At 34.8% G+C, this 22,296-nt stretch overlaps 1 protein-coding gene across 4 annotated transcripts in view; it reads left to right on the forward strand.

The window, feature by feature from the left end:
• GUCY1A2 (guanylate cyclase 1 soluble subunit alpha 2) overlaps nt 1–22,296 on the forward strand; it is a 426,827-nt gene that overhangs the window by 202,778 nt on the left and 201,753 nt on the right. For all 4 annotated transcript variants that reach the window (XM_079928804.1, XM_079928806.1, XM_079928807.1 and 1 more), the window contains exon 5: nt 1,619–2,104. In XM_079928804.1, coding sequence (XP_079784930.1) covers nt 1,619–2,104 — 486 coding nt within the window. The remainder of the gene's footprint in view (nt 1–1,618; nt 2,105–22,296) is intronic.

A 22,296-nucleotide genomic window follows, 5' to 3' on the forward strand; every position in this document is an offset into this window, starting at 1 on the left:
ATATCACTAACAAACCCCTCCCCCAAAAAAGCATATCAGGCATATATGTAATAATCTGGAAATACTTTTCAGGATAACTACTTTCTTTGTATTCAAACTATAGCCTGTAGTCTTTTGAGAGCCCACCTTAAATTGGGAATTGAAGGGTCTTCTTCATTCTATTCTATGGGCTATATAGATTTGGCTCTCCCTTCCATACTGTGCTAACTTTGAAAAGAGGAAACTTGTTTTATCTTTTTATGTTTATCATCCAGAGAAGTACTAGTAAATAGCAAACACTCAATAAACACTTCAATGAATAAATGAGATTATTATGTAAAAAATGCTGAAATACTGAACACTTGCAGAATCTTTTTATAAAAAAGTGAATATTTCATTTCATTAAAGATATAACATGAAGCAAGGATTCAATTTTATTTCCTTATGTAGACTAGATCTTGGTAAATGGTGCAGGGGGAACAAAGTAAAACATTTGCAGGCTTACAAATCCAAATCTCTTTAGTTTTACCCCATATTTGTTCTATGCCTCCAATTTCATCAACTAGCCTAACTACATCATGCTATGAAGAACAAAAGAAAATAAATGTATTGAACACATTCCATGTAGTTGGGGAAAGTGACATAGATAAAACTGTTGCACAGTCTCAGTTGGTCTACTTATAGGCTGTTCTCTCCAGGTAATTACAACTAGCTTCCTCTCCAGATGTGCTGAAATATCTTATCCTAACCCAAATAACTATATTTGCATAACCATATCCTAAGTCTTCCTTCCTTCCCTACTGATGCTTATCCCCTCTGAGTGTTCCTTGGGGAACCAAGCTAAAATAGCATAAACCAGTGTTCATGAAATTTTTCATTAAACATCAGTTCTCAAATTCTCCAGTCAAATAGTACAGAAAGGAGGGATAGATTTAAATTACTACATCTTCAGATTCTTTATCTTATTAACTGAATTCCTTTAATACTGTCCCAACTTGGAGGGCTATTTTTAGCTTATATTGAACATGCTAGTTGATTGTTATTTTCTGGTAATACTGGCTGGCTTAATGACATCTAGTATAATTTTTTATTTTTAAGAACAAATGAATTGTCAACTAATCTAGTCAGTGCAAAGTCTAATATATTTTCATAGGACTACAGCTGGTGAAAAATGACTTACATAAGGCTAAACAATTATTTGTATTCATTTAGTCTCCTGAACTTATTTTCTGAGTATTATTTTAATGACAGTTAAAGGCAGTTATATTGACAGATGGATTTATCCTAATTCTACTATTACTAAGCAGGTTGAAAGTTTTTGAACTGGCTCATGAACCAGTTTCATGATGTACCTGGGTGCAATTTCATTTTGACTGAAAATGTTTTGCTGTTTCATTTCTCATTGATCTTCCTTCCTTTCCATTGTGTTAAGAAAGTGACCAAGTGGGAAATAATAACAAATGTTTCTATTTAGAATCATAACTTATATTGGCCATAAATCACATTTAAATTTGCCTGTATGGATGCAGAAATTCAATAGAGCTAATTTCTTATTCTTCCTCTCCATCAGACAATAAATTAATTTTTGTGAACCTACTATGTGAATAATGCTGATCAAAATTCTGTGTTAATTTTGCAGGTGATGGAAGTTAAAGGACAAATGATCCATGTCTCAGAATCAAATTCTATTTTATTCTTGGGTTCTCCATGTGTGGACAAGTTGGATGAACTCATGGGACGAGGGCTGCATCTCTCGGACATCCCTATCCATGATGCTACCCGAGATGTAATTTTGGTTGGTGAGCAGGCAAAGGCCCAAGATGGCTTGAAGAAGAGGATGGATAAATTAAAAGCAACTTTAGAAAGAACTCACCAGGCCCTAGAAGAAGAGAAAAAAAAAACAGTGGATCTTCTATATTCTATTTTCCCTGGTGATGTAGCCCAGCAATTGTGGCAAGGGCAGCAAGTGCAAGCCAGAAAGTTTGATGATGTCACCATGCTCTTTTCAGACATTGTTGGCTTCACAGCCATATGTGCCCAGTGTACCCCCATGCAAGTAATCAGCATGCTGAATGAACTGTACACAAGATTTGACCACCAATGTGGATTTTTGGATATTTATAAGGTAATGGGGTTTAGTTACTTATATATAAATACTTTTTAGTAGTAAATTGTCATCTTCATTAAATTACAAGCATACAATCTATTTCTCTTTTGAAACTTGATAGTAAATTGTGGATAATTTTAATTTAGAAATATCAGTATTTATACAGAATACAAGTATTTCTGCTCTATGAGTAAACTTTCGTTATGAGTTGATTTATACTATTGATAAACTAACTGTGAATCATGATATTGCTCAGTAAGGAAAAATTCTATAGAACTAGTACTCTAAATTCATTATTATCAAAAATAAATAAATAAACTTGCTGAAATCTAGGCAACTTTTAACCATATAATTAGTTTTTCCTAAAGAGTAGGATTATGATATAAAGTAAAAGTTTTATATTGGCAGTTAAAAGGAAACAGCAATTTATGTTAAAACATGCATTGCATTGTGAGTTAAATCATGGTTAATCGGTATTTTGCTCTTCACTGTCAATTAATTGAGGTCCCTCTAATTCTGAAAGAATACATGTAAATATTCTAGCTATTATCCAAATAACCAATGGTTTTTAGTTGTAAGCACCTTAATTTTCCAAGCTACTTAATGGAAGAGTTTTGAAAATGTATACAAGTCATCATATGTTAGTCTAATTTGGCAAACTCCTTATTAATTTCTTATTAAAATTATAGTAATATTTTGAGTGATTCAGCTTCATGTCTATGTATTGAATAACTGTAACTTTACATAAAATTTCACATGGATTGCAAAATGTCAGGGTGCATGGCTTTTTGTTTTTAATATGGAGGACAGCAATTACTTTTAGTACAAACAAACTAGTGAATTTTAGATTTTTTTTTCTTCTTTACTAATCATCTAGACTTCTACTTCTTTCATAGTATGATCTACACATAAACAGATTCAGAAAGAATCTGTTTCACATTTTAGTTTCATATTATGATCCAGAGGGTGTTTTCATTTAGGTGTATCTCCTTTATGGAAAGATGTTCACTAGTTCCATTATGTATGATATACAACCAGTGTTAAATATTTTAGAAAGCCTCTTCTGAGTGGTAAACCCTCAGTGTGACATATGTATGAGGATTTGCTTTGTTATACAAAATAAGAGTTTTTATAAATTATATTTAACTTCTTTATAGTTTATTTTTATGTAATTTATGGCATAGGCAGCCAAATGTCTGGTCCTAAACCAGAGACATGATGAGTCTATCACTGTCAATTCCAGAAGAGAGAGCAGATTGTCCTGAATTTCCAGCACTCTTTTTCCTTCAGACTTTGGGCACTATTTTTTTTGGCCACCCTGCTTGTGGGATCATAGTTCCCTGACCAGGGATTGAACCTGCATGACAGTGATAGCATGGAGTCTTAACCACTGGACCACCAGAGAATTCTCCAGACTTTGGGCACTATTGCACCAAGCTCTGCAACCACAATCACTTCCTTCTAAATCATTGATTTGCAGTGTTAGTTTCCTTCAGCTAAAGTAGTCATATGTTTTTGTGGCTCTAAGTCTGTGCAACTAAATGAGCATGAAAAATAGATTCTTTTCTGGCAAAACATGGAAATCCCTGATTTAAATATAAGTATCAGTTTGGCTTTGAGAAAAGAAAAAATGTGATATCTTCTGAGGGTACAAAAACAATTTCAAGTTTTAAAAATACAGTTCATTTTACAGACATCAAGTCTTCCTTCCCTGGAGATAAGCTAGGATACCTCACAGAAAAAGAAAATCTGTGGGAATATACTGAATGACTTCAAATTTTCCTATATTTTATTAAACTGATAAGGTTCATATAGTTATAAATAATTATCAGCATGTTTTAAATTACAGAATGGATCTACTCATTCTCAGGTACTCAAGACTCTGCTTTCCATATTTCATATATATATTGAAAAGTAAACAAAACAGTTAGGTTCACAGATTCTCTTAAACTGAACTTTCTTATGAAATTTTAGCAATAAATTATAAGGTAAAATGATACCAGAGCCAGGTGTGTTTTTTTAATTTGTTTTTTTAATTGAATGTACGATCCTTTAAATCCTATAGCGCTTTACAGTTTTCAAAAGTTTCATACATATGATTTTATACAGTACCACAGTACCCCTTTTTTTACCCCATCCCAATTTTGCCGCTCCTCTGTTCACTCTCCCCATTGGTAACAACTAGTTTGTTCTCTATATCTGTGATGTCTGCTTCTTTTTTGTTTTATTCACTAGTTTGTTGTATTTTTTAGATTCCATATGTAAGTGATATCATACAGTATTTGTCTTTCTCTGTCTGACTTATTTCACTTAGCATAATGCTCTCTAAGTCCATCCATGTTGCTACAAATGGCAAAATTTCATTCTTTTTATGGCTGAGTAGTATTCTGTTGTCTACATATACCACATCTTTATCCATTCATCTGTTGATGGACGCTTAGGTTGCTTCCATTCCTTGGCAATTGTAAATAATGTTGCTAGCAACTTTGGGGTGCAAGAATCTTTTTGAATTACTCTTTTTGTTTCTTTATGATATATACCCAGGTGTGGAATTGCTGGATCATTTTGTAGTTCTGTATTTTGTTTTTTGAGCAACCTCAAAACTGGTTACTGCTGCACCAATTTACCCGCACAGTGGCTGCACCAATTTACTTTCCCACCAACAGTGTAAGAGGGTTCCCTTTTCTTCACATCCTTGCTAACATTTGTTATTTGTTTTCTTTTTGATGATAGCCATTCTGACCTGTGTGAGGTGATATCTTGTTGTGGGTTTGATTTGCATTTCTCTTATGATTAGCAATATTGAGCATCTTTTCATGTGCCTGTTGGTCATCTGCATTTCCTCTTTGGAAAAATGTCTATTCAGTTCTTCTGCCCATTTTTAATCAGGTTGTTTGTGTTTTTGATGTTGAGTTTTATAAGCTGTTTATATGTGTTGGATTTTAACCCCTTATTGGTCATATCATTTGCAAATATCTTCTGTGTTCAGAAGATTGGCATGGAGAGAACATACCTTAACATGTAAAAGGCCATATATGAAAACCCAACAACTAACGTCGTACATTATACTCAATGGTGAAAAGATGAAAGCATTTCCTCTAAGATCAGGAACAAGACAAAGATGTTCACTCTCACCACTTTTATTCAACATAGTTTGGGAAGTCCTAGACATGACAATCATAAGAAGAAAAGAAAATAAAAAGAATCCAAATTGGAAAAGAAGAAGCAAAACTGTCACTGTTTGCAGATGTCATGATACTATAAATAAAAAACCTAAAGATGTCACCAGAAAACTACTAGAGCTCATCAATGAATTTGGTAAAGTTACAGGATACAAAGTCAATATACAGAAATCTGTTGCATGCTATACACTAACAACAAAATATCAGAAAGAGAAATTAAAGAAACTTCCATTTACCATTGCATCAAAAAGAATAAAATACCTAGGAATAAACCTACCTAAGGAGGTAAAAGTCCTGTACTCGGAAAACTATAAGACACAGATGAAAGATATTGAGGATGACACAAACAGATGGAAAGATATACTGTGTTATTGGATTGGAAGAATCAATATTGTTAAAAGGACCATACTACATCAGGCAATCTATAGATTTAATGCAATCCCTATCAAAACACCAATGACATTTTTTACAGAACTAGAACAAATAATTTTAAAATTTATGTGGAAACACAAAAGACCACAAATAGCCAAAACAATCTTGAGAAAGAAAAATGGAGCTAGAAGAAACAACTCCATAGCTGACTTCAGACTATACTACAAAGCTACAGTCATCAAAACCATATGGTACTGGCACAAAAACAGACACATAGATCAGTGGAACATAACAGAGAACCCCGAAGTAAATTCACACAGTTTTAGTCAATTAATCTGTGACAGAGGAAGCAAGGATATACAATGGAGAAAATATATTCTCTTCAATAAGTCGTGCTGGGAAAAATGGACAGTTACTTGTAAAAGAATGAAATTAGAACATTCTCTAACACCATATACAAAAATTAACTCAAAATGGATTAAGGACCTAAATGTAAGGCTGGATACTATAAAACTCCTAGAGGAAAACATAGGCAGAACATTCTTTGACAGAAATTTCAGCAATATTTTTGGGGATCTATCTCCTAATGTTAACAAAAGCAAAAAATAAACAAATGGGACCTGATTAAACTTAAAATATTTTGCACAGCAAAGGAAACCATCAACAGAGCCAGGTATTTTTAATGTATCTCCAATACTAGTGTGTATATGTATCTGGTATGATAGGTGTATATGGTGGCTTTGATGTTTACTCAGGCTTATGGAGGTTGAATCTGGGGGATCCAGACCGGGAAACACAATATGTGCTGAAGCCAGATTAATGATATGGCCAGAGAGACGGAAGGACAAATAAAGAGAATATTACCCTTGTTTAGGATAAAATGAAGTATCAATACATTATGATAACTACATTAGAGGTATATAATTTAGAAATTCTCGATCTGACCAGCCTAATTTAAGGTTTCTAATTATTGTAATCTTTCCAGCTTATTTTCTAGAATATTTACAGAGTGCTATTTTATACCAAGAACTATTTGCTAAAATTTTAATTGCTATTGAAAAAATCCCAAAGATGACAGAATTTTTTAAGGATTATAAATCTGCTGATTTTATAAAATTCATAAGTATTTTGTTGGATTTAAAGTATGTGTAGAATTTTTGGTGGAATAATTATACCACAGAGATAAATAAGGGATAACTCACTTTTGTTTTATGTTAGAAAAGTGAAAGGAAACCAAGTAAAGCTGAATGTTAAGAAAAAAGAACTAGAGAACTAGAGAGAGGGCCTCACAGGGGGCATTCAAAGTCTGTTACATGCAACAAGACTCCAGTCTCTAAATTTATTTGTTGCCCTTCTCTTGATCATCTTATCTCATGTTTTCCTATCATAAGGGATATGATGCAGTGATGAATTATAATGACAGAATTTAACAAAATTAGGCCATAATAAGAAGGTTCTGCTAAAATAATCAAGCTTCCTATAAAGTAGGAGGTTAAGGAAGATGCTGTATATTTTACTGTGCATATTGCAAGCATTGAGAAAATTAGTCTTTAAAAATGCTTGACTGGCAAGATGTTACAGGTGTATGACTGCTAAATAAGAACAAGATAAATTGAAGGAAGCATGGATTATAATTTTGATCTCATAATTAGAAAAGCAAATATTCAGCAAATAGTCAACATAATATATAATATTTTGCTCCTCAGGTTTTATAGGAGGTAGAGAATAAATAAAATAAAGAACAAGTAACTCTAACTATTTAAGTCAATTGTATATAGATAATAATAAATAATAACTAAATGTAGTAATAATAGTATTGGATGTTGAAGCAACATAATGTGAGTTTTGCCTCATTTTATATTTTTGTCTTTGCCAAGCCCTTTAGTTTGAAATAGAGGAGAAGTAAAGAGGATGATGAATCTTTCTCCATGCTCCTCTTATTGCATTCAGCCAAGGCTGCAGTTTCCCAGTGCTGTCTTAAATACATTCCTTATAGCGCTCACCTTTTCACCTTTAACACTTTCTTAATTTCCCTCCCGTTCTATAAACTGTAAAGTTAAGATTAGCACCTGGTGTATAGTAGTAAATGGACATGTTAGTTGTCATTTTTTTCTCAGTTAGGTACATTTGGACATATGGGAGTGTGTATGTATTATGTGATTATTTTGTATGTTTTTGTATGTACATAAATAAAGTGTACTCAGTGCTTATTAGAAAAGAATAAAATATGATCTCATTTAATACTCCATGACTAACATGTGGACTTGTTACATTATCTCCATTTTCAGATAAATAATCTAAATTTCAGAGAAGTTAAATAATCCAGATAATATTGCTATTGAATCAGAATTTGAACCGACACTTGTCTGATTCTAAAAATCTCCAATTTTCCCACAAGTTTTAGGCTGTGGAAAAAGATCTAGACAAAGATCAAATAATAGCAAAAGTGGAAACTGTTTCAAAACTATTTTACGTGATCAGTAACTATAGTTGTACTATCAAATGATAAGGAAAACATTATGACAACATAACCCAATTCCACTCCCATCTCTTGAGTCGCAAATAGTTCAGAGTTCTGAGAAGCTGCATCTTTAAAAGTTAGGGACTCTTCCATTTGCCATACTCTCTTTTTCTCAGAAACTAGCTAGCATCTTCTCCCTTAATTTCTCTTATGGAGAAGTAGTGTACCAAGGAAACAGTGGGATCAGTGATCCCAAGTGCAGGCAATAAGGAGTATAATTTTAAAAGAATGAAACAATAAAAGTTGATATTTTTTAAAATCACCTTGGCCAGGCAACTCTAAAGCATGTTAGTAATAAAATACTTTCCTCTCCTGGGGTGGGAGTAGAGAGGCATTCCCATCACAAACTCCAAACCTGGTTTACAAATGTTTGTAGAGTTAAACGCTGAGTATCAGTGTCAGGCTTGGGTTGGGAAGAAAGAGTAGAAAGACAGGATGGGGCAACCAGGACATGCCAGGACCAGAATTTGTTAGATCATGGAATCTGATGTTGAGATCTAAAAACCAACAACACAAAGTTCATATTGGCAAGGGAATACAAGTATTGTAAGTCCAGGTGGAAGAGCTGAGTCCAGCAAAGTAGGAAGGAACAGAAATCCAGGCTTACTCTTAGGGAATGCAAGACCTTGGGACTGGACACAAAGATTATGGGAACTGGATACCAGGTAACAAGTATGAAGATAGGCATCAGGACAAACTTTGATGGGAACTAGCATCTTTTCCCTGGGCAGGAAAGACTTGGAGTCAGAGGATGCATACAACCTCCACTATAGAGTCAAAGGGAAACCAAATATGGCAACCTCAAAGGAATATAGAGATGTCTGCTGAGCTTTTAAATTCTAAAACAGAAATTAAACCTACAGAGAAGCCAGAGTTATCAGGTTCATTCTATCCACTCTTGAAAATAAATTGACTGTATTTGGGGGCACTCTTGGCATGAATAAAATTTGAAAATTGCTGAACACCTTGAGTTCTGAAAATCTCAAAGACCAGTGGAAGCACTTTGTTGACTTTACAAGCTCAAAACCTCCATAAATACAATACCAATAAAGGGCTAGAAAAACCATTAAGATCATGTATCCCACTTACTTTATATAAGTAGATGTTAAATATCCATGATGGAAAGGTTTATGTATAAGGTGATCAGAGTTCAGTTTTGAGTGAACTTGTTAATATCGCAGGGAAATTGAGAATCAGACAAACTCTTTGGATTCAGACATCTTGGTGAAGACCACTTGGGCTTTGCACAACTGATATGCTAGCATTTTGTAAACTTGATAAGGACCTCTTTCAGACTTGAATCTCCATCTTATCATCTTATCATCTTATCATCTCCCTGATAAGAGCTGAAAGCAGATGTTTCTCATATAAAGTTACAAAGCTACGGAACACTATGCCTCAAGAAGTTTGATTTGTCTTAACATTTGATTAGTATGGAGTTACTAAAACCACTGTTCACTGGACTTCAGCCAGGCTTCAGAAAACGAAGTAGAATGTCAAGAATATCCTTTCAGTGTGAATTGAGGATTTTGCAGGAAAAAACAAAATGAAATGCTTCCTTTCCCCCTCATTTTGCCTTATGATAAAATAGCACTTTAAAGTACTTAGGTATTAGGTTATTCTTAGAATTTTATAAATATTTATATATTTTACTCCATTTTCCAGCAATAAATACCAGTTCCATTTAGTAGAGAGTGACTGGTTCATTTTCCCCTAAGATTTACATATTTTCTGCTTCATTGATCAGTGCACACTTTTGAAATTGAAAACTACTAAAGATTTATACTAGTTCTTTTTAGTGGCTTCCATCAATGTCAATGCCATTTACTTTTGCAGCTATATTATTGGAAATAAGATAACAGTGTCTTCTAGTAAGTCTAGAAGAGAGGAACTTCTGAAGTAAGATAATCAGTTCATTTATTCACTCATTCAATAAACATTTTTGACTCACTCATTTGACAACAGGGCATGACTCTCATAGAAGCCTACAGAATGTTTTGGAATTAGTAATATATATATATAGGGGTATAGTTGCTTTACACTGTTGTGTTAGTTTCTGCTGTACAACAAAGTGAATCAGCTATATGTATACATATATGCCCTCCCTCTTGGACCTCCCTCCCACCGCATCCCCATCCCACCCATCTAGGTCCCCACAGAGCACCGAGCTGAGCTCCCTGTTTTATACAGCAGGTTCCCACTAGCTACCTATTTTACATGTAGTAGTGCATATATGTCAATCCCAATCTCCCAATTCATCCCAACCCCCCTCCACCCTGTGTCCACATGTCCATTCTCTAAGTCTGCATCTCTATTCCTGCCTTGAAAATAGGTTCCTTAAAAAACTAAAAATAGAACTACCATATGACCCAGTAATCCCACTACTGGGCATATACCCTGAGAAAACCATAATTCAAAAATTCACATGCACCCCAATGTTCATTGCAGCATTATTTACAATAGCCAGGGCATGGAAGCAACCTAAATGTCCATCAACAGAGGAATGGATAAAGAAAATGTGGTACATGTATACAATGGAATATTACTCAGCCATTAAAAGGAACAAAATTGGGTCATTTGTAGAAACGTGGATGGAAGTTACAAATATCATACATTAATGCAAGAGAAAAACAAATATTGTATATTAATGCATAAATGTGGAATCTAGAAAAATGGTACAGATGAACCTATTTGCAGAGCAGGAATAGTATTTTTTTAGCACAATTTTAATGAGTAGAAAACTAATTTATATTCTTTAGAAGGAAGGTGAAAGTCAAAGATAAGTGTTTTGTTCTGATAACTTTTCTACTGGGGGGATTATATTGTCAGTTTCAAAATACCATAATGCCCTAAAAATTAACTGACAATGGTTTTGTCTCATTTGTAGTTTTTCTTTTGTCAAGTGCTTAGGCTGGAGATAAGAGAGAAAAAGAGAAGAGAATGTATTCTTCTCCACATCACTCTCATTCCATTTAGCTAAAATTGTGGAATCCCAGTGCTATCTTAAGTACATTATTTGGAGTTCTCATCTTTCTACCTTTAAGCACTTATTTTATCTCTGTGCTTCAGTTGCACCACCTGTAAATAAAGAAAAAATTATCTATGTTCATAGTTATTTTTTTAAGCTTTTAAATTAAATGAATGTAAAAATGCTTGTGACAGTGTCTAGTCCATTGTAGTAAATATAAATGTTAATTACCCTTTCTCAAATAGCTGATCTGAGCATATATGGTGAGTGGTTGTATGTTTTATATGTATATGCTGATATGTCCATGTATTTGTATGTATATAAATATTGTATAGCCAGTGCTTATTAGAAATAGATAAAATGCTTATTTCCTTAGGTTCATTTTTCCAGGTTATTAGAATTACATCTTATGCCAGAGAAAACTGTGAAGGCAGAGTAGGGAGAAAGGTAAAAAGAGGAGGCAAAAAAGATAGCTCCCTGAAATGCATTATTTATGTCATCTTCACTGGGTCCTCATGGATCCTCATTCTTGAAGATGGATCCATATTCTGCCTTCATAGATCATTTTAATCTGAATAACCTGTTACAATATGCAATTTATGAAGATAACAGTGTTTCTTAAAGTAATATTGGATTGTGCAAGATCTATGACCAACACTGTGAAGCTAAAGCTAAAATGTTTATTTTTTTACACTCTAATATGGCATCCTTCTGTATTCAGAGAACATTTTCTTTTAGTGTTGTGACAAATTCTGAAGACAGTTAGAAGGCTAAAGCAATTTGGATTGCCAAGCAGAAATCAAAATTGATGAATTTCTTGCTGAATTTAATGAAGTGTTTTGGGATGTTGTTTTTCGTCTGTATTGATTTTCAATTTTCTTTCTTTTATTTACAGGGCTTCTATTAAATATTTTACAGAGTGGTTAATAATACCCAGTGTTTCCATTTTGAAATGAAGCTTGGTATAAGTTTTTTAACCTTGACATTTCTGCATAATTTTATATTATTTTCGTTATAAATTTTTTTTTCTTTTTTTTCTTTTTTTTAAGTTGAGGTATAGTTAATTTACAATATTATATGTTTCAAGTGTGCAACAGTGACATAATTTTTAAAGGTTATGCTCCATTTATAGTTATTCTAAAATCTATTCCCTGTGCTGTACAATATATCCTTGTAGCTTATTTATTTTAAACATAGCAGTTTGTACCTCTCAACCCCCTATCCCTATCTTGTCCCTCCATCATTTCCTCTCCCCACTGGCAACCACTAGTTTGTTCTCTATATCTGTGAGTCTGCTTCTTTTTTTGTGATATTCAATAGTTTGTTGAACTTTTTAGATTTCACTTATAAGTAATTTCATACAGCATGTGCCTTTCTCTGACTGACTTATTTCACTAAGCATAATACCCTCCAAGTTTATCCATGTTATTGCAAGTGGCAAAGTTTCATTCTTTTTTGTCCCTGAATAGTAAGTAGTCCATTGTGAGATATATATATATATATATATGTATATATATCACATATATATAATATATATAATCAATATCCATTCATTATCAATATCCATTCTTCTGATGATGCACACTTAGGTTGCTTCTGTGTACTGGTTATTGTAAATAGTGGTGCCATGAACATTGGGGTGCATATATATTTTCAAATTAATTTTTTTTTGCTTTCTTTGGCTATATACCTAGGAGTGGAATCACTGGATTATGTGGTAGTTCTACTTTTAGTTTTTTGAGGAACTACCATACTGTTTTCCACAGTGGCTGCAGCAATTTACATTCTTGCCAACAGTGTACCAGGTTTCCCTTTTCTCCAAAGCCTCACCAACATTTGTTATTTGTGGTCTTTTTGATGATAGCCATTCTGGCAGGTGTGAGGTGATACCTCATCGTGGTTTTTATTTGCCTTTCTTTGATGATTAGCAACGTTGAGCATCTTTTCATGTCCCTGTTGATGATTTGTATGTCTCCTTTAGAAAAATGTCTATTTGGATCTTCTGACCATTTTTTAGTCGTTTTTTGTTTGTTTTGTCTTATTTTCTGCTGTTGAGTTGTATGAGCTGTTTATATATTTTGGATATTAACCCCTTATCATTATTTGCATATATTTTCTCCCATTCCATAGGTTGTCTTTTCATTTTGTCAGTGGTTTCCTTTGCTGTGCAAAAGCTTTTTTTTTTTTTCCCATGGGTTTACTCATTTATTTTCTGAATATGAAGAATTACATTGATTGATTTTTGTAGTAGCTTTTTAAAGATATAATTCATGTACCACCCATTAAAGATATAATTCATGTACCACCCATTAAAGTGTAGAATTCAAGGGCTGTTAGGGTATCCACAGATGTCAAAAAAACAGCACAATCAATTTTAGAATATTTTCATCTCCCCAAGAAATGCACCCCTTAGGTATTGCCTCCCAATGCCCCTATGTCCCCCTGACCCAGGCAAACACTAATATACTTTCTGGATGAAAAATCTATGTATTTGCCAATTCTGGACATTTCATATAAATGGAATCACAGAATATGTGGTCCTTTGTATTTGGATTCTCTCATTTACCATAAAGCTTTTTTTTAGTTGTAGTAACATACACATAACATAAAATTTATCATTTTTACAATTTATAATGCACTTAGTACATTCACATTGTTGTACAATCATTACCATTATCTTTAGAACTTTTTCATCATCCCAAACAGAAGCTCTGTACTGATTAAACAATAGTTCCCCAGTACTCCCTCAAGCCCATGGTAACCACTATTCTACTTTCTCTCTATGAATTTACCTATTCTAGGTACCTCATATAAGTAGAATCGTATAATTGTTGTCCTTCTGTCTGGCTTATTTCAATTACCATAATGTTTTCAAAGTTTATCTATGTTGTAGCATGTATCAGAATTTATTTTTAAGACTGAGTAATATACCATTGTATGTATATGCCACATTTTGTTTATCCATTCATTGGTTGATGGACACTTGTGTTGCTTCCACCTTTTGGTTATTGTGAGTAATGCCACTATGAACATGGGTGTACAAATACCTGTTTAAGTCCCTGCTTTCAATTCTTTTGAGTATATATCTAAGAGTGGAACTGCTGAATCATAAGTGCTTCTATAAATTTTAGAGGAACTGCCATAACGTTTTGCATAGCAGCTGCACCATTTTACACTCCCGTAAGCAATGCACAAGCATTCCAGTTTCTCCACATTCTTGCCAACATTTGTTATTTTCTGTTTCATTGACAACAACCATCCTAATGGGTATGAAATGATATCTCATTGTAGTTTTGGTTTGAATTTCCCCAATGATAAATGATGTTGAGCATCTTTTCATATGCTTATACTAACCATTTTTTGTTAGATACATATTTTGCAAATATTTTCGTCAATTTATGGCCTGCCTTTTCATTTTTGAATTAAGTTTTTTTTTTTTTTTTTTTTTTGCGGTACGCGGGCCTATCACTGTTGTGGCCTCTCCCGTTGTGGAGCACAGGCTCAGGACACGCAGGCTCGGCATCCATGGCTCACAGGCCCAGCTGCTCCGCGGCATGTGGGATCTTCCCAGACCGGGGCACGAACCCGTGTCCCCTGCATCAGCAGGCAGACTCTCAACCACTGCACCACCAGAGAAGCCTGAATTATGTCTCTTTTTTTGAGAAGTAGTTTTAAGTCTGTATTTTGTCTTTTAATCATGTCTATGGTTTTTATTTTATATTTTTTAATAGATATTTATTGGAGTATAATTGTGTCACAATACTGTATTAGTTTCTGTTGGAAAACAAAGTGAACCAGCTATATGCATACATATGTCCCCATTCCCCTCCCTCTTGAGCCTCCCACCCATCCTCCCTATCCCACCCCTCTAGATCAGCGCGAAGCACCGAGCTGATCTCCCTGTGCTGCTCCCCACTAGCTGTTTTACATTTGGTAGTGTATAAATGTTGATGCTACTCTCACTTCGCCCCAGCTTCCCCCTCCCACCCTGTGTCCTCAAGTCCATTCTCTATGTTTATATCTTTATTCCTACCCTGCAACTAGGTTAATCAGTACCTTTTATGTTATTTTTTTTTACATTCCACATATATACGTTAGCGTATGGTATTTGTTTTTCTCTTTCTGACTTATTTCACTCAGTATGACAGACTCTAGTTCCATCCACCTCAATACAAATAACTCAATTTCGTTTCTTTTATGGCAGAGTAATATTCCATTGTATATATGTTCCATATCTTCTTTATCCATTCACCTGTCAATGGACATTTAGGTTGGTTCCATGTCCTGGCTATTGTAAATAGTGCTGCAATGAACATTGTGGTACCTGTCTCTTTTTGAATTATGGTTTTCTAAGTGTATATGCCCAGTAGTGGGACTGCTGGGTCATATGGTAGTTCTATTTTCAGTTTTTTAAGAAACCTCCATACTGTTTTCCATAGTGGTTGTATCAATTTACATTCCCACCAACAGTGCAGGAGGGTTCCTTTTTCGCCACACCCTTTCCAGCATTTATTGTTTCTACATTTTTGGATAATGGTCATTCTCACCTGTGTGAGGAGATACCTCACTGTGGTTTTGATTTACATTTCTCTAATGATTAGTGATGTTGAGCATCTTCTCATGTGCCTCTTGGCCATCTGTCTGTCTTCTTTGGTGAAATGGCTACTTAGGTCTTCTGTCCATTTTTTACTGCATTGTTTGTTTTTTTGATATTGTGCTCCATGTGCTGTTTGTATATTTTGGAGATTAATTCTTTGTCTGTTGTTTCATTAGAAAATATTTTCTCCCATTCTGTGGGTTGTCTTTTTGTCTTGTTTATGGTTTCCTTTGCTGTGCAAAAGCTTTTAAGTTTAATTAAGTCCCATTTGTTTATTTTTGTTTTTATTTCCATTACTCTAGGGGGTGGATCAAAAAAGATCTTGCTTGGTTTATGTCATAGAGTGTTTATCCTATGTTTTCCTCTAAGAGTTTTATAGTGTCTGGTCTTACATTTAAGTCTTTAATCCATTCGGAGTTTATTTTTGTGTATGGTGTTAGGGAGTGTTCTAATTTCATTCTTTTACATGTAGCTGTCCAGTTTTCCCAGCACCACATATTGAAGAGACTGTCTTTTCTTCATTGTATATTTTTGCCTCCTTTGTCATAAATTAGATGCCCATATGTGTGTGGGTTTTTCTCTGCACTTTCTATCCTGTACCACTGATATATATTCCTGTTTTTGTGCCAGTACCATATTGTCTTGATTACTGTAGCTTTGTGATATAGTTTCAAGTCGGGGAGCCTGATTCCTTCCAACTCCATTTTCTTTACCAAGATTGCTTTGGTTATTTGGGGTTTTTTGTGTTTCCATGCAAATTGTGAAATTTTTTGTTCTAGTTCTGTGAAAAATGCCATTGGTCGTTTGATAGGGATTGCATTGATTCTGTAGATTGCTTTGGGTAGTATAGTCATTTTCACAATATTGATTCTTCCAATCCAAGAACATGGTATATTTCTCCATCTGTTTATGTCATCTTTCATTTCTTTCATCAGTGTTTTATAGTTTTCTGAGTACAAGTCTTTCGCCTCCATTGGCAGGTTTATTCATAGGTATTTTATTCTTTATGTTTCTATGGTAAATGGGAGTGTTTCCTTAATTTCCCTTTCTGATTTTTCATTGTTGGTGTATAGGAATGCCAGAGATTTCTGTGCATTAATTTTGTATCCTGCAACCTTACCACATTCATTGATTAGCTCTAGTAGTTTTCTGGTAGCATCTTTAGGATTCTCTATGTATAGTATCACGTCATCTACAAACAGTGAGAGTTTTACTTCTACTTTTCCAATTTAGATTCCTTTTATTTCTTTTTCTTCTCTGAATGCCATGGCTAGGGCTTCAAAAACTACGTTGAATATGAGTGGCGGGAGTGGACATCCTTGTCTTGTTCCTGATCTTAGTGGAAATCCTTTCAATTTTTCACCATTGAGTATGATGCTTGCTTTGGGTTTGTTGTATATGGCCTTTATTATGAGTTAGGCTCCCTCTATGCCCTATGCCCATTTTCTGGAGAATTTTTATCGTAAATGGGTGTTGAATTTTGTCAAAATATTTTTCTGCATCTATTGAGATGATCATATGGTTTTCTTTCCTTAGTTTGTTAATGTGGTGTATCACATTGATTGGTTTGTGTATATTGAAGAATCTTTGCAACCCTGGGATAAATTCCACTTGTTCATGGTGTATGATCCTTTTAATGTGTTGTTGGATTCTGTTTACTAGTATTTTGTTCAGGATTTTTGCATCTATGTTCATCAGTGATATTGGTCTGTAATTTTCTTTTCTTCTGATTTCTTTTTCTGGTTTTGGTATCAAGGTGATTGTGGCTTCATAGAATGAATTTGGAGTGTTTCTCACTCTGCAATTTTTGGAGGAGTTTGAGAAGGATCAGTGTTATCTCTGCTCTAAATGTTTGATAGAATTTGCCTGTGAAGCCATCTGATCCTGGACTCTTTTTTGTTGGAATATTTTTGATTACAGTTTCAATTTCATTACTTGTGATAGGTCTGTTTATGTTTTCTAATTCTTCCTGGTTCAGTCTTGGAAATTTTTAATTTTCCAAGAAGTTGTCCATTTCTTCCAGGTTGTCCATTTTATTGTCATATAGTTGTTTGTAGTAGTCTCTTAAATCCTTTGTATTTCTGCACTGTCAGTTGTGATTTTTCCTTTTTCATTTCTAATTTTATTGAATTTCATCCTCTCCCTTTTTTTCTTGATGAGTCTGGCTAATGGTTTATCAATTTTGTTTACCTTCTCAAACAACAAGCTTTTATTTTTATTGATCTTTGCTATTATTTTCTTCATTTCTATTTCAGTTATTTCTGCTCTGATCTTTATGATTTCTTTCCTTCTACTGACTTTGGGTTTTCTTTGTTCTTCTTTCTCTAGTTGTTTTAAGTGTAGGGTTAGATTGTTTATTTGATGTGTTTCTTGCTTCTTGAGGTGAGATTGAATTGCTATAAACTTTGCACTTAGAACCTCTTTTGCTGTGTCCCATAGGTTTAGGGTCATCATGTTTTCATTGTCCTTTGTCTATGTATTTTTTAATTTCTTGTTTGATTTCTTCAGGGGTCTCTTGGTTATTTAATAGCGCACTGTTTAGCCTCCATGTATTTGTGTTGTTTTCAGTTTTTTTTCCCTGTAATTGATTTCCAATATCATAGTGTTGTGGTCAGAAATGATGCTTGATACTATTTCAATTCTCTTAAATTTTCTGAGGCTTGATCTGTGACCCGAGTTATGATCTATCCTGGAGAATGTTCCATGTACACTTGAGAAGAAAGTATATTCTGCCACTTTGGGGTGGAATGTTCTATAAATATCAATTAAATCTATCTGATCTATTGTGTCATATAAAGCTTGTGTTTCCTCATTTATTTTCTGTTTGGATGATCTGTCCATTGGTGAAAGTGGGGTGTTAATGTCCCCTACTATTTTTGTGTTACTGTCAATTTCTCCTTTCATGGTTGTTAGCATTTGCCTTATGTATTGAGGTGCTCCTCTGTTGAGTGCATAAACATTTATAATTGTCATATCTTCTTCTGGGATTGATCCTTTGATCATTATGTAGTGTCCTCCCTTATCTCTTGTAACAGTCTTTATTTTAAAGTCTATTTTATCTAATATGAGTATTGCTACTCCAGCTTTCTTTTGATTTCCATTTGCATGGAATAACTTTTTCCATTCCTTCACTTTCAGGTTGTATGTGTCACTAGGTCTGAAGTGGGTCTCTTGTAGACAGCATATATATGGGTCTTGTTTTTGTATCCATTCAGCCATTCTGTGTCTTTTGGTTAAGGCATTTAATACATTTACGTTCAAGGTTATTATCGATATGTATGTTTCTATTACTATTTTCTTAATTGTTTGGCTTTGTTTTTGTGGGTCTTTTTCTTCTTTTGTGTTTCCCTCCTAGAGAAGTTTCTTTAGCATTTGTTCTAAAGCTGGTTTGGTGGTGCTGAATTCTCTTAGCTTTTGCTGGTCTGAAAAGCTTTTGATTTCTCCATCAAAACTGAATGAGATCCTTGCTGGGTAGAGTAATCTTGGTTGTAGGTTTTCTTTCATCACTTTAAGTATATCCTGCCACTCCTTTCTGGCCTGCAGGGTTTCTGCTGAAAAATCCATTGATAACCTTATGGGGCTTCCCTTGTATGCTTTTTTTTTTCCCCTTGCTGCATTTAATATTTTTTCTTTAAATTTGATTTTTGGTAGTTTGATTAATATGTGTCTTGGTGTGTTTTTCCTAGGGTTTATCCTGTATGGGACTCCCTTTTCTTCCTGAACTTGGGTGACTATTTCCTTTCTCACGTTAGTGAAGTTTTCGACTATAACCTCTTCAAATATTTTCTCAGACTCTTTCTTTTTCTCTTCTTCTTCTGGACCCATATAATTCAAATGTTGGTGCATTTTGTGTTTCCCAGAGGTCTCTGAGATTGTCTTCAATTCTTTTCATTCTTTTTTCTTTATTCTGATCCTCGGCAGTTATTTCCACCATTTTGTCTCCAGCTCACTTATTCTTTCTTCTGCCTCGGTTACTCTGTTACTGATTCCTTCTAGTGTATTTTTCATTTCATTTATTGTGTTGTTCACCTCTGTTTCTTCGTTCTTTACTTCTTCTAGATCTTTGTTAAACATTTCTTGTATCTTCAATCTGTGCCTGCATTCTATTTCCGAGATTCTGGATCATCTTTACTATCATCGCTGAATTCATTTTCAGGTAGATTGCTTATTTCCTCTTCATCTATTTGGTCTTGTAGGTTTTTACCTTGCTCCTTCATCTGTGACATATTTTTTTGTCATCTCATTTTTTTTTTTTAAGAGTGGGATTATGTTCCTGTCTTACTGGTTGTTTGGCCAGAGGCTTCTAACACTGTAGTTTGTAGACTGTTGGGTAGAGCTGAGTCTTGGTGCTGAGATGAGGACCTCTGTGAGATATTCTAGTGAATATTCCCTGGGGTCTGAGGTTCTCTGTTAGTCCAGTGGTTCGGATTCCGAGCTCCCACCACAGGAGCTTCAGCCCGACCCCTGGCTCATGAACCAAGATCCCACAAGCCACATGGGGTGGCAAAAAAGGAAAAAAAATAACTGAACAATAACAAAGTAAAAAAATAATTAGACTAGGAAACTAACAAATATTGTAGAAAGAATATAAAAATAAAAATATAGATTAATCAACAACTGAAAGGTTCATCAGTACTTTTTTACCATAATAAAAGGGAGGAGATGGGTAAAGAAAAAATAAGAAAGAAAGAAAGGAAAAGTGGGGAAAGGGCCTTGGCTGTGGAGGGTGGGGCCTAACCAAGGGCGAGGTTTGGGCAGTGGGCACGGCCTATGCTTATGACCCACAGCCTGGAAAATGCCCTGGGGGCTGTGGGAGGTGTGGCTTAGGCTCAAGGAACAGAAGGGGCCCAGGTGTGTCTCCCACCCCTGGTCTCAGAGGGCAAGGTACCTCACCTGGGAGCCCAGCAGGCTTCCTGGCTCGAATGGGTGGGGCAAATGCCCTCTTCTCCTCTCCTGCTCCTCCTGTCCCTGAGGGCGCCTCCTGATCTCCCCACCCTCCCTCCTATGCCCCCAGGACCAATGCAGCTTGTGTATGGTTTTTAAATAAAAGGTTTTTATTTTGGAAGAATCTTACTTCTTGGTATTTTATTTTATGATCTTTTTATTCTTAAGAACTCCTTCATATCACAAGGCTATAATCAGAGTCGCTTACATTTTGTTCTAAAACATTCATAACTTTGTTTTTAATATCTGGTATCTCGAATCCATCTAGAATCTGTTTTTTGTGATGGTTTGTGGTAAGGATGTCAGTATTTCCCCCCACGCACAGAGCCAATGATCTCAACCATCATCCCTCTATGTTCTCCATTCTTATTTTCCCCCTTCTATGAATTTGTCCCTAGTTTGTTTCCATAGTTCCAGTGACCAACAATCATTGATGAGTCATATATTTTATCCTAAACTTAAAATTTTCAATAATTACAGAGTGGCATGAATTCTTTCTTCCATTGTTCTTTCAGGCCCAAGGACTTGGATGCCAAGCCCATCCTCTCTGGGTGAAGTGTGAGTGTGGTAGAATGCCTGGCCTAAATCTAATATAAAGAAAAAGATACAAAAGAGATATTCAAACATTTTTAAAAGCACTAGAATTGTAAAGTGTGCTTTGCACACAACAGGGATGCTCTGGCTTACAGTGACATCAGATGTTGGGGAGATGCACAGCAGGAAGAAGCAAGGGTGAGTCACCCTGTCTTTCCCTCCAGGACTTCAGAAATAATCACATGAAGTCATAAAATGTAGCTACTTACGTATCCTATTTGCTGAGTCCCAGAAAACTTTGAAAAGTTAACTCTGGCTCCACCTGTTGCCACTCATACAAGTCAGTCCTTCCACAGATTAGTCAAAGAAGGAAGACATGTGGGCACTGATGAATTGATATGAAGAAAGCTTTATATATTTAATCTCTAAGAGGAGTGAGAGCCCCTCCAGTTCTCAGAGACTCTGGGCATCATTCCCAGAGCTGTTTAGTTTAACTAGGTCCCATTTATTTATTTTTGCTTTTGTTTCCTTTGCCTTAGGAGACATATCCAAAAAAATATTGCTGTTATTTACTTCAAAGAGTGTTATGCCAATGTTTTCTTCTAGTTTTATGGTTTCAGGTCTCACTTTCAGGTCTTTAGTGAATTTTGAGTTTATTTTGCATATCATATACAGCTAGAAACTATTCTAATTTCATTGTTTTATGTGTACTTGTCCAATTTTCCCAGCAGCACTTTTTGAAGAGGCTATCTTTTCTCCATTGTATATTCTTGTCTCTTTTGTCATAGATTAGTTGACCATAGTGCATGGGCTTATTTCTGGACTCTTTCTTGAGATTTTTCTTATTTCTTGAGGTAAGCTTGTATCACTATAAACTTCCCTCTTACAACTGCTTTTGCTGCATCCCATAAATTTTGGATCATTCTGTTTTCGTTTTCATTTACCTCCAGGTATTTTTTATTTCCTCTTTGATTTCTTCAGTGATCCATTTGTTGTTCAGTAGTATATTGTTTAGCCTCCATGTGTTTGTGGTTTTTGCTTTTATTTTATTGTAGTTGATTTCTAATCTCATAGTGGTGTTGGTTAGAAATG

This window comes from Stenella coeruleoalba (assembly GCF_951394435.1).
Source record: "Stenella coeruleoalba genome assembly, chromosome: 8".
Lineage (NCBI taxonomy): Eukaryota > Metazoa > Chordata > Mammalia > Artiodactyla > Delphinidae > Stenella > Stenella coeruleoalba.